Source organism: Cyrtonyx montezumae, unplaced genomic scaffold (genome assembly GCF_038088225.1).
Source record: "Cyrtonyx montezumae isolate F1298 unplaced genomic scaffold, pur_monq_1.0 scaffold_36, whole genome shotgun sequence".
Classification (NCBI taxonomy): domain Eukaryota; kingdom Metazoa; phylum Chordata; class Aves; order Galliformes; family Odontophoridae; genus Cyrtonyx; species Cyrtonyx montezumae.
This window is the reverse complement of record NW_027072041.1, coordinates 5,593,597-5,606,576: the sequence shown is the minus strand read 5'-3', so window position 1 is coordinate 5,606,576 and position 12,980 is coordinate 5,593,597. Positions and strand designations below refer to the sequence as shown.

Below are 12,980 nucleotides of genomic sequence, written 5' to 3'. Positions count from 1 at the left end.
CATCCACAGAGTTACTAAAGCCTAGACTGTGGATACATGGAAATGATTCTGCCCATCCTTCCCCTAAATAAGTGAATGAGTATGCCCCTCTGTTAAACAATACTGCAGAAGTGACTGTACTTAATTTAAAACATTTGTTTGTTTGCTTCTTATGGAATATCCTGTAGGACCTGGAAAACATGTTCAAAGAGTTATGTTAAAAGAAGTGGAAACTGTTTCTAAATGATGAAATATAATCTGTATTCATAATTCAACTTGCTGTTTTATGCTGAATGTCTGGTTATCACTGTTATTCTTAAGTAAATTTATCAAAATAAATTTATCAAAAAACAAGATGTATGTAGTAGTTCCTACTTTGAACTGCAATTCATAATGGAAAAAAAATTGTATGTTTTCAAATGTTGCTGATTTGGAGCTACTGAGAAAGACTTTAGTTCTGGAAGAAAATCTTTTATTTTCCCTGTGTGTTTGAATGCTATACTTACTTGATTTTTTTTTAATACAGTGTATATTGTGGAATAAATTTGAACAGAAAATCCAATAACAGATTCTTCTGCTTGCATGTGGTTAAAGAGTACTTTGCATCTTATTTTCAGTCTAGGTACTCCTGTGACTTAAGGGACAGGAAGGTGGGGTTAAAAAAGGAATCCTGATGCAGTAAGCATCCTTGCCTCAAGTAGGCTCTGCAACCCTGTCAGACCTTCACTTCTTGTTGTACCTGTCCACCTGAAGTGATGTTTAGTTATGTATAGACATATTTAGACTATGGTGCTCTTTTCAGATATGCTTACTCACCCCCCCAGCAGGTCATGGCAGGAGGACACAGGGAGCCAGGCCAAGGAGGCAAGGGTGGAAATAACCTTTTTTGCTGAGGAGAAAGCCCACAAGACTGGAAGTGATGGAGGGAGATCTTTTTCCTCATGCCCTCGGGCTAAGCAGGGAGAAGAGATTTAAAAGACAGAAAAGGCAAAATGTTTTAATCAGATCTTGAAGTCTCTTGGGAAGATAAAATGAACTTTCTGTCTGATCTTTCCTAGTTTTGTTCATCTGAAGAGAAGAGCTTCTGAAGGTCAGTTGCCATAGGGAGCAGGCATGGCAGCAGGGCATTATTTCAGTTACTAACGTTTACTTGCTTTCATGTCAAGGTGGAAATTTTAATTAAATTTAGTGGGGAAGAAAGGAGGGGTGGAAGAGGGTGCTTGGTGCTTGTATTTTAACTCCAGTCAGAAGTCTTTAAAGATGTACATGAATACTTGCAGTCTGGATATTTGTTTTTTTGTGTGTTTTTTTTTTCCTGAATTATTACATTTTGTGTGTTGTAGATTTGCTGTCTAGTTCTTGTGAAGGAGTGTCATGGTTTTATGATTTTTGGTACTGGTATTCCACATCATAACATCACGTAGTGCATTTAGAGTTAAAGAGTTAATGCTCCAGCTCCGTGGATCATCGATAGTTCCAGGTATGCCTGTCTCAGAAGAGAAGAAGAACTACATTCCCCAGAGGACTGTGCGATGCTTTGCGTTCTTACGTGTTTACACTCAGAGGGAATGATAAAAACTGTCTGCAGTCACGGGACACTCTCTTTCCTTTGGGATGGACTCAGCAGTGGGTGCTCGCTGCCGTCCGCCTTCAGTGTTAGCGTAAGGCCTTCGGTTTATCGGACACTCTCTCTTGCTCATTTTATTTATTAGCTTTAATTCCAATTGTATTATATTGTGTTATTTTGCTTTCTGATATCTTATTTAGTAAATTAGCTTTCCTCCTCAGATCGTTGCCGCTGCTTTGTTTCTAGGCCCATCTCCCTTTTCCCTTTTCCCTTTCCCCCTTCTCCTTTCCTGGGGCGTGGGTCGTTGGGTCCCCCGCACCAATCATCACAGAACCGGGCCGAACCTGCCCGTAAACCGTTGACAAGGAGTTATGTATCTCACAGGCAACAGTGGCTCAGTGTTATGGGGCCATGTGTGCAAAAGAGATAACTGATGCATCCTGTCTCAACACTCCAAAGTAGCTTCACCTGGGTTTACTGTGGTATAGAAACAAACCTCCCGTGTAGCAGTAGGATCTGAGAGTATCAGGATGCAAGGATTACAAGTGTGTGTTATTTCTAACGTGTTTCCTTGCTCTTCTCAAGCCTAACACTGACATGATGTGCCAGGTAGCTTGGGCAGAACTGCTTGGTGCAAAACAAACAAGCTCACTGGCTCCTTCTGGGTTCAGGAGCCCCAGCAAGAGCTGGTGCGTTGTCAGCAGCAGGCCTGCTGGTTTTTGCAGAGGGCACAAACAGGCAGGAAGGGTGGCTGAGATTTAACTCCAGGTCAAGTAGTTACACTCCTTTTTGTGGAGGAGGTATTACAACATCATCCTGATAATCTAGTGGTTCTAACAGTCTGTTCCAGCACCACTAATGCAAACCCCATAGCCAGTGAAAAAAGAAGCTAAGAACTATCTTACAACTATTAATACTGTGCTGCAACTTTCTATCATACACCAGCCAGTAAAATAGGCTTTGAATTCATATAGCAACTTCTGCTCCCCACCCATATGTGTGGCAAAGCTGATAGAAAGGCAGAGAAATAAAAGGATCTGCTTCAGACAGGTTAGTAACAGTATCATTAGAAAGGACTATATAATAACTAAACATTTTTCTTCTATAATTTCTGAAATATTGCTTATCTTAAGAGAAAAAGTTTAAGGTCAAGTACCTGATGTTATTACTAGTGCATGACTAGATCTCCCAGTAGAAACAGGATCACAGATCTGAAATAAATTATTTAAAAAAGAATAATTAGATCAGTATCTGTCAGAAAGAGTTTGAATATCCTTTCTTGGAGAGTAGGACATAGAGTTTTCACAGGGAATATCTCCACAGGGCCCTTCCTGACATTTTATGCCTAACTGAATATTTTTCAGAATAATCTTTCCTCCTTAGTTTTATCTTACACAACTTAAGTTTTGGGGGGGAAAAAAACATAAAAAACATATTTTAAAATACTTAGGCTCGACTTGAAGCATTTGGTTGTGTTCTTCTTTGTGTTAAGCTCTGTTATAGAAGACATTCTTCATTATCTTTTTCATCATTTTTGTTCACATCTAAGTATTTCCTAGATGAAACTTCATGAACAAACTATCTCTGTGAGAAACTTATGGTGCCTTCAAAGCAATCCAAGAAATACAAATAACAAAAATATGTAGTCATGTAGTATGCCACTTGGTAGTGCTAATGATAAATTTCAGGAGTCAGATAGTATACCTAGCAGTAACCATGCATGACAAACTAGAAATGCTATGGAAAGAAATAAGAAATAGTACAATTCCTCATGCAGTCCTGCTCCCTGATTACCAAGCTTCTGTACTGTTTGTCATACTCGTGCCACATCTCAGTAGCTAAGCCCAGTAGGGAACTAACCTGAAGCAAATCTCATACAAATCTGCTCCTTTCCACTCTACCAAAAGAAGTAAATAAATAAGTAAATAAATGAACAAGCAAGCAATTGAATATATAACATCTGGATCAACTAAACTTAAGTGATCACAAATACATGACTGAATGGATGTGGGAAAGGTAGTAGTACCTGTCTCCACTGCAGCCTATAGTAAAGATAAATTAGTTTTTTATGGTTAGGATTTCTGGCAATGCTTTTTGAAGAAATTTAATTGCAGGAAGAGACAATGTCATTCAGAAAAATAACTTTATTTTTGCATACCTAGTGTTAAAATTATCTGGAATGCAAGTTGAACTTGACAGAATGTAGAAATCAGCAGTTTCATCAGTAACATTTAGACAATGCTGCAATTCTTTCAAGTTTTTAGAAACTTGAGTAATTCTGGTTCCAAAAGCAAGGCTCATGATACAGTAAGTGTAAAAGTAAAATTCTTATCAGGCACAAAACTGAAGTATCCCTGAGAAGATATAACTAGGAATATATAAACTTCTTATCACATTATCAGGGAGGGAAAGAAAGTACAAAAGCAAGATTTTGTTACAAAAATAGAAATACATGTCCTTAATAATCCTTGATGAAGATTAACTTTCCAGAAGGACTAAGAATTACATATTGTAGAACTGCAGCAATCATATTTAAGTTAAATGATGACCTTTGGCTTTGGTATATCCCCTTTTGTTTAGTTTTAAAATCAATTCATCGTTAAGTTCCTGAGATCTTCCAGCACTCAACATGAACTTCATGCAGGCCAGCTGCCACTTTCCCCTGTTTCTCCTCACTCCTCCTTCTCAGCTAGCATTACATTCTTGGGAAAAAAAAAAAGAAACAAAAACTAAAGCAAAACACCAACAGCAACTCAGAAATAATCATGAACAACATTCATTTTCCAGGCCTTCAACAAACAGTTTAACCCAAGAAAGCCCAGTAATTATACCATAACGCATATTAAGATAATAAATATTCAGATTAGTTGAGCTTCCCCAAACACCTCTGTCTCTGATTTTGCACCCAAGTTCCAAGCCCCAGTGTGCAACATAAGGCATTCACATCTTCATTTGAGGCACGTCTTCTCTCCTCCTTGTCAATGCACAAAGAAGGGCCACATCACCACCATACCAATGCAGTGATACCCATCATCATCACCAGTGTTGACTGTTAAAATATAGAGCTGTATGCTATTTGGACCTGTGTTTCATAACAGGAGCACGCGGTATTTCAGTTCTTCTGCACATACAAAGCTTTGTGTCGCAAATATTCTTCCAAACATTTCACTGCAAAAGGGTCAACATCAGTATCGAACTTATTAGCAAAGAAGTGGTGGTTTCGCAGCATCCAGCTCAGGTCTCCTACCCCAAACACACAGACAGAGCGAACATGAACTCCACTGCATGGTGGGTAGGGCGCACCTTTAGACACGTCTCCTTCAAAGTACTGCCACTTGACAAACCTGGCCAGTGCATTCATATCAGAAACGTCGTACTTGTCGCTAGAAGAAACAGCACCCGGGACATCGGGGATTCTCTGAATCGTTGCCCACAGGTATTCATCAGGGCTGTAAGTGTCTTTTGCCCACTCAATGAATTTGAGGATTTTGCTGTTTTCTAATACGTACTCTACAAATCTTCTGCTAACTACAAAATAGGCACTACCAGAAAAAATAGGAGTACTGAGAGGCGGTAGTTGTTTGTCTATACCCGTGTTTTTCACTTTACCGTCAATAATCTCATAGTGTTTTTTCCACCTCACTTCTTTATAAACAGGCATTTTTTCTGTTTCCAAGCTGTTTTCACCTTTAAGGGCTTTTAATTTCTCTACTATTTCCTGGTTGGTCTTTATAGGAAAGTCCATGCCACAGAGGTTTATTAGATATTTCCAGTTTGAACTTCTTCTATAGAGATCTTTCATGCAATTAATATCTGCCTGCACCCTGCTCCATGAGGCATACACAACACTCTCTAACTGGCTGGATATAAAGACATTATCAAAACATGAGACTATTCCTTTCACAGCTGTAAAAAAAGATTCTGGAGACTTTCTGTCAACATGGATGCAGTAAAAATTCTGAGGAGCGTAGATGGATCTCAGAAGTCTGTCAAGCATCTCAATTTTGTGATAAACCACTATTGAGTAAGCAATAGGAAATTCTGCTTCTTCATTGCTGAGAGGTTCCATAATGTATTTCCTCATCTTGGTGAAAGAGGCACAGTCTGTTGTCATGTTAATATAGTCACTGGTTGATAGTTTGGGACGTTTTTTAAATGACACTGATAATGTCTCAAGCTTTACCTTTTGAATTTCTTCTATATCACCCTCCATTATCTTGGTGCAGTTAAAATTGCCAATAGGGTCTTCCTTAGTCAGCTCTAGATGTCTTCGATTTAAGAAGTTTGCTTTCTGGTTAACTTTCAAAACTGAAATGATTACTAAAATCAGAGTAAGACCCAAGAAAAGTCTGAAGCGTGAGTTGTGGAAAAAACGTAGTTTCCTTTTCAGCATTTCAAATACCAGATAGCTTTGCTGGACTAAAAAAGGTAGTCCTCCACTCTGCTTGTATCAGCCTCAACAATTTCAGAAAAAACAGTTCATGGTTCTTGGGAACTTGGAGCATTTGTCAAGGAGATGGAAGGAAAAATCCTAAAATAAAATGAAATACCTTTGTCACCGTGATATTAGATTTCTTTAAAAGGTAAAGGGATAATAATGGTATTGCTATTAACTGTCCACAAGAAGCAAACACTTCAAACAAAAGTATTTTACTGAAAATGAGATTTTTTTATTTTTTAATAAAAAGATAGGGAAAACACAGCTTTCATGTTACATTATTTCCTATCAGCTGTAGCACTAAGGATACAGACCAAAGTTCTGAAAGAGAACAGAACATGTTCAGCTGCATCTGACAAAACTAAGGCCAGTAAGTCAGACATTTTACTGACAAGTGAGTATTAGATGTTAATTCATCTTCAAAATGAGACAAGAGAGTTTTATATCTACATTAGCAGTGACACAGGTTGCATCACAATTTTAACTTACCTCTGACTTCCCAGATGGTAGCGAATGCTATCAAGGATCCTTCTCCTCAGTGGGGAGATCAATTACTGAAGACTCTCAAGATTTTTACATGAGGTGGACTCTCTCCAACATTCTTGATCTTAGAAATACTATTAGGAAAGAGATGATGAAAAGAGGAAAAAGAAATTAATAAAGCACAGTTGCTCAGCTTTCAGAGTTGTGAAAGGTGCTATAGCTGAACTGCTGAAGCACTTTTTCAAGTTTAAAGACAGAGGTTATTGCCCATAGAATCATAGAATCACTAAAGTTGGAAAGGACATACAAGATCATCAAGTCCAACCATCCACCTATCACCAATAGTTCTCTCCAAACCATGTCCCTCAACACAACATCTAAATGTTCCTTGAACACCTCCAGGTGAAGGACTAGATGTCTTTTTTTTTCTAAGTACCACTTCAAAGACTGCTCAAAGCCAGGACATTCCTAAACAATTCACACTGCTACGTAAATGACACTTCTGATTAAAAATACATTATCTGAGTAATTTTTATAACTGTGAATCTTTAGCTGTCAGAAGGTGGATTTTGTTTCTTTAGAATGAGAGTTAGCTTTGCTACTTATCATTTCTTTAGAACGACAGTTTGCATTGCTACTTTATCATATTCTCAGGAACACAAGTATTATCAATTAACATACACTATAAAGACTGCTCCTCCACCCTGTTCTATATGATGCAAGGAGCCAGAGTCTTAATTGAAAGCTGCCATTGTGATCTCCACCTCCTATGATTTCTAAACAATAAAGCTTACTATGAAGATCTTCTTACACAACTGAAACCAAGGTAAATAACCTGTTTCAGAATGGTCACCTATACCTAGCTTGGTGCAATTCCTCCATTGTTTTGAGCTCAAACAAACAAAACGTGCATTTATTTTATACCAGAGAGAGATCTGTAAACATTTACAGGCTAACAGGGCTCTTAATTTTTATGTGGTGTTTTTCCCACAGTCACATTTCTCTCACAGATACACCGCTGCCACAGAACAGACCCAACAATAAGCTTCTTTTTGCTTAGGCTTGCAATTCCTTACCCGAAAGTACTAAACTCTGTCTTATTCTTTGCAAATGCTGACCTTTACAGGGTTAGGAAAGACTTGTTACCTGTCACTTAATTTGTCATCTATATCTGTTCTAGTAAGATTTTTTCTGTTTTAGAAAATCTACAAGCCTAGAATGGTCCCTGAAGTGTTTCAAACTGCATTCAGCAAATGTTTACCATCTCCTTCTCAAGCTCTAGGCATCTATTGTGCATAGTGAAGAACACAGTGCCAGAGACACAACTTTGCACTGGAAAGAGCACAAGGTTGTACAGCCTCAGATAAAAGATTTCATACTGCAGTTCTGGATTTGCTCTCAACCAGGATTAAGTTACATACTTGGCCCCCTTCTATTTTCTACTGTTTCTTGCTTATTAGAGCTTGTGTTTTTGATGTAGCAGCCATTCAAAAGGGAAACTTAAAGTAGTTGCAAGTGTTGGAGGTGTTGGTAGAAAGGTTTGTTTAGCTGTCTGCATCACTGCTTTCTGCCAAAATTACTCTTCAGTGCCACATAGAAAGAGTGAAATATGACTAAACAGAACGCACCAGTTCATTACAGCTTGATATTTACTACAGAGTATTGAATGTTTACATAGGCCTTTGGGAAGAGAAATTACCCTGCCTATTTTCAGCCTTCTCTTCTGACACTTGTTTGCGAGGGTACATAACTTAGATCAGCTGCATCTACTCATCTGTGAAACAACTACTTATTGCCAGGCAGTCTGGGAGATATTTTGGGAACAGTAAGTTCAGATCTAACCTTTATATTAGTGTAAATTTGCTACTGTAAAAAATATGGCTTTGTTAGTTATATGTTTACCTGGTTACTAGATAATTGCTAATGCAACCAGCATTACTGACTGAAACAAGTCAGAGACTGTATGGGTGCTTGTGCAAATTAAGAGAATTAGGAATAACCCTCATCAAGAAAAGGCTGCAACTATAGGCAGGAGGGAACAGCACTCTCTTCGCCCCACTCAATAAGTAATTTCAGGTAAGTACAGCTTCATCCATCCTTACAAACAAACAGAAAATCCCACGAGAAATGTAAGTCTTCAGTAAGAATAATAATAAACCATCAACGTCCCCGTCCTTCCTCCTACTCCCCAAAACTGACCCAACCACCCTTTACGTATCCTAGCTCAGTTCTGAAGGACACAAAAAAAAAAAAAAAAAAAAAAAAAAAAAAAAATCAGTTGGACATTTTATGCAGACTGCTGTCCTGGAGCTGCATCCAGTAATGGCAGCACTTGCCATTAGAACCATGGTACCTGCACTGCGTGGCAGCACTTGTGCAAGGTGGGGGTTACACAGTGGTTACACACAGTTACTACTCTAGGTGCAATCATGACAGCCTGGAATTTTTATTTTTGTGGAAAGCTATTGAAATAAGCTGAGTGGAAAATGTAGTGCTGAGTACACCCATTTCTGAAGTGGCAGCTGGGATGGGCCACGAAACAAGTAATGCTTGTGATGGGTGGGGAGTCAGGGGCAGAACTGACTAATTTTTCCCTTTTTTTTTGCTTCAGTGGGAGGGGAAGGAGATGCAAAGAGAATTGAATCACCCCTCAGAATAGTGCAGGAGCAGTGTCATCTAGCCCTCTGCTCTTCATTCTTCCCATGCAAGTTCCACCTGAGACACAGAATCATGCAATCATGAAGGTTGGAAAAGACTCTAAGGTGACCTAGTCCAAGAGAAACTATGAAAATGCTCCGTGACACTTCAGAGGTTCACTACTGGGTGTGGATTCACTGAAAGCCCTTGAGTTTAGCAGGGAACACTTACACTTACCATGCATCAAAGCATGAGTGCCCTGCAAGTGGTTTTCACTATTAACCCACTTCCATTTAGGCTCAGCTATGCAGAGCACTTGTTCTGAGGAAGAGGTGATCTTTAAAGCCATAAGCAGCTTGAATAAACACCAACATACATAAGCACAACAGTGGTGCAGTTATCAGAAGAGGTATGCTACATACAACGGAATCACACTTAGTCAGCATTTCCATGGTATCAAGCAATATGACCTTAAATGTAGATATGCCCATAAGTGAATGAAAAACCATATGTTTATTCTATGTTTTCAAGCTTATGGAAAAAAAAGAAGTACTAGTCAGAAGCAGAGTATTTGGGCTACTGTCAAACTGCACGAGGATAAGACCTGAATACTGGAAGTCATACCCAGGCAGAAATGGGGCTGCAAGTGGGTGCAAAGCCTGCTCAGTAACAACACTCTACAAAACCATGACTTTTCTTTCAGAGGAAAAAAAAAGTAAAAATCAAAAAGGGGCATTTATTTACTTCAGAAAAAAGACCATTTCTATCCCTTTTTAGAAGGCAGCTTTACAGAAAATGTCACACCTACCACTACCCAGACACTGAATACTGAGAGTAAATAAAAGCAGAGAGATGCTTCTCAGGAAAAAAATAATAATAATAATAATAGTGAAAATAAATTCAAGACCATAGTTATTTTGAGATTTTATGCTCAAATGTTAGGCATCTGGCACACTAAAAATGTCCTCTTGAAATACACAGGAAACAAAAAACCCATACAAATACGCACTCAATGTGTGAAATGTTGTCGAAATAAAAGGAAATTTTGATAACTTTTCTATTTAGCTCTTGTCACATACAGCTTGTTCGGAACCAAGTTCTAGGTCTGATTCCCATTTGTGTTCACTGAACACAACTAAACAAAGTAAAGCCACCATCACAAAGAATACTAGTGACTATTTCCTACCTCAGGGAGTCTGACTATTAATACTTGAGAAAAAAAAAAGTTTTACCTCAAGATATCTGGCACAGAAGTACACTTAGGAATCCCAACATAAAACCATCACAAAATCTTTTAAGTAATATTGCCCAGTTTAACACTCTGTGGAACTGTGCTGTGTTCCACATTGGCTTCCCTGAAGTGAATTATATATATATTTTCTTCACTTATTGCTTCAAAGCAGGAGCTGTATTTTTCCCTGCAGCTGAGCAGGTCTACAGCCCTTGTGCCCACCTACATCACTTGCTAATGGCTCTCTCATGAAAATGTTGTGTTTTAGGATGGGGCAAACTGGCAGATGCTGTTACAGGGAAGGCATTATCACGTTAAATATAACCTGAATCTAAAAGGGAAGGGAAGAAGTTGTCAAACATTTAAGTACTTCCATCCTTCTTCAAATAGAACTTTTAAAATATTATTCAAATGAGATTTTCTTGGCCCTGTTCTGAAAGCAATGTAAGCATGCTTACAGTTATGTTTCATTAGCAGCACCAGCAGTAACAGCCTCCCTGGAAAATAAGAGATCTCTTATAGTTACAGTACTAACAAGGATCAGCGTCATGCTCCAGTGCTCAGGTTTACCTCTACTGTGCAAGTCAATAAAATAGTATATATTTTATAGTATATATATAATACTATATGATTTTTATTTTTATTACTGATTATTATATTTTTCTTCATGTTCACTTCAAGTGAGATGAATTTACTAAGACCTGAAAGATAAATCTACCTAAGAATGCAGATCAACAAACAAACAAACAAACAAAACCCACAATTATTTGTTGACAAAGACCAGGTACTACCTAGAAAGTAGATTTCACTGAAAAATATACAAAAAGATAAAACATACAACTAGTAATAGCTTTTTCACGGAAGTAAAAAAAACACAGAGTGCAAGATTTTGCTCAGCAAATTGTTGTATTTTCAGCAGAGTAGACTGTAGATCTTTAGAATCTATGTTCCTCAGTGCGTTTCACTTAAGTCTAGAAAGAGAATACAAACTTGGCAAAGGCATTCACGTTTTTAATGTAAGTTTTAACTTTTATAGCTTCAGAAAAGAAATACTGCCCAGACAATGCAAATTCATATGGAAGAGATTAATGCAGCTTACTGCTGTTTACTGTAGGCAGTTGTAAATCACAGAGGTGATCAAAAGAGTATTACTTTCTATTGCATGTATCTACTTCCAAAAGCAATGTATCAGTGTAACCGAGCTCCTACCTCAGCTCCAAATACTGTATTATTTTTCTCAAGAATTTTCAAGTTGAAGTTGAAAGACTGAAATGTTAGCCTCCTCTTATTCTGACTCCCACAGGCTTTCATCTGCCAGCTCTGAGGTCACCTACATCATTTTCCATTAAAAAAGAAATTTAAAACTTCAGGCTCCAAAATGGCAATTCCTTGCTGCTGCCACTCCTCCTCTTTCCCACAAAGGAGTCTACTTTTCTGAGCAATCCTGAAATGGGGCAAAATACCAGAGCACAACTGAGCCTCCTTTCAGACTTCTGAGTCCTCCCACTCAACTTGGGTCACGAAAAAATATTTACAAACTTCTAGACAACTTTGCTGTTCTGAATAAATAAGCAAATAAGTAAATAAGAAATCATGTTTCTTCAGGGTTTTTCCAATTCTAGAAATTTCAATAGGAAAAAAATAAAAAATAATAATTAAAAAAAAAAAATAAAGTGAAAGAAAAGCCACAACCTAGGACTGCACCTCCTCAGGAGCATGAGATGTACCCTGTCCTCACCAACAGATTTGACATAACCCAGCACCCCGAGACCAGCAGCCTGTTCTTGGATCCTACTGTGGGGCCAGCCCTGCCTGCACGGCCAGGGTAAAAGGCAGAGGGGGGGGGGAGACAGAAAGAGAGGGGAAAAAAAAGCAGAAAGGGAAGAAAAAGTAACACAAAGATGAGAAGAAAGAAAGGAAAGAAAGAAAGGTAAGGAGAAAGGAAGACGTTAATGAAATAACAGAAAAAAAAAAAAAAGAGGAGGAGAGATAGAAAAGTAACAAGAGGAGCAGAAAAGAAACGAGGTGAAGAAAGAATACTGAAGGGAAGAGAGAGGAGCAGAAAGATGAGGAGACGGGCACACAGCAGCTGCGCCTCTCGTGCCCTCCAGATCCGCACCTGCTCGGCTGTCTCCGGCCACCTCGGGCTGTGCCCTGGGACCGGTGATGTCCGCCGCTCTCCACGCCGTTCCCGCACCACCCACCTGCGCTGCTGCCGCCGCTCCTGGCGCGGCGCGCTGTGTCTGCTCGCGGCTCGCCGCCGGATCTCCCGCAGCTCGGCTCTCCCCCAGCGGCGATCAGCGCTGTGCCGCCCCGTCCTGCACCGCACCGCCCCCTGCAGCAGCCCCCCCGGCCATCGCCCGGCCCGGCGCTGCCAGGTGCCCGCCCTCTCGCTGCGTCGCCGCGGCGGTTCCGAGCTGCTCGGTTACATCGGCTCTTGCGCTTTTTATGTCAGGCTTCCCTTGTCGGGAAGGTTCAGTCCCACTTTTGGAGTTCGCCCTCCGCGCTAGGGCGGCTGCGGGGTTACTGGAGCGGGGCCGGGCGTGGGCACGCGCTCCAGAGCCGCGCTCCTGCAGCGGAGTTTGCCGGCCACGTCCTGCCGGGCTGAGCCGGGCTCGGTCGGGCAGCAACGGCAGCACAGAGTT

The 12,980-nt window shown here is 39.8% G+C and overlaps 1 protein-coding gene across 2 annotated transcripts; it reads right to left on the bottom strand.

Annotated features, from left to right (window-relative positions):
- Nucleotides 1-4,580: 4,580 nt before the first annotated feature.
- GCNT1 (glucosaminyl (N-acetyl) transferase 1) lies at nucleotides 4,581-12,514 on the bottom strand. 2 transcript variants are annotated; one of them, XM_065745471.1, is made up of 3 exons: nucleotides 12,455-12,514; nucleotides 6,474-6,601; nucleotides 4,581-6,077 (listed from the first exon to the last, which is right to left on the bottom strand). In XM_065745471.1, exon 3 carries the CDS (start codon nucleotides 5,937-5,939, stop codon nucleotides 4,659-4,661), a length of 1,281 nt encoding a protein of 426 aa, XP_065601543.1. In that variant the 5' UTR covers nucleotides 5,940-6,077; nucleotides 6,474-6,601; nucleotides 12,455-12,514; the 3' UTR covers nucleotides 4,581-4,658. The 2 variants fall into 2 exon arrangements, with proteins under 2 accessions (XP_065601543.1, XP_065601542.1); XM_065745470.1 differs by lacking the exon at nucleotides 12,455-12,514 and having other exon boundaries at nucleotides 6,474-6,818.
- Between the last annotated feature and the right edge of the window lie 466 nt (nucleotides 12,515-12,980).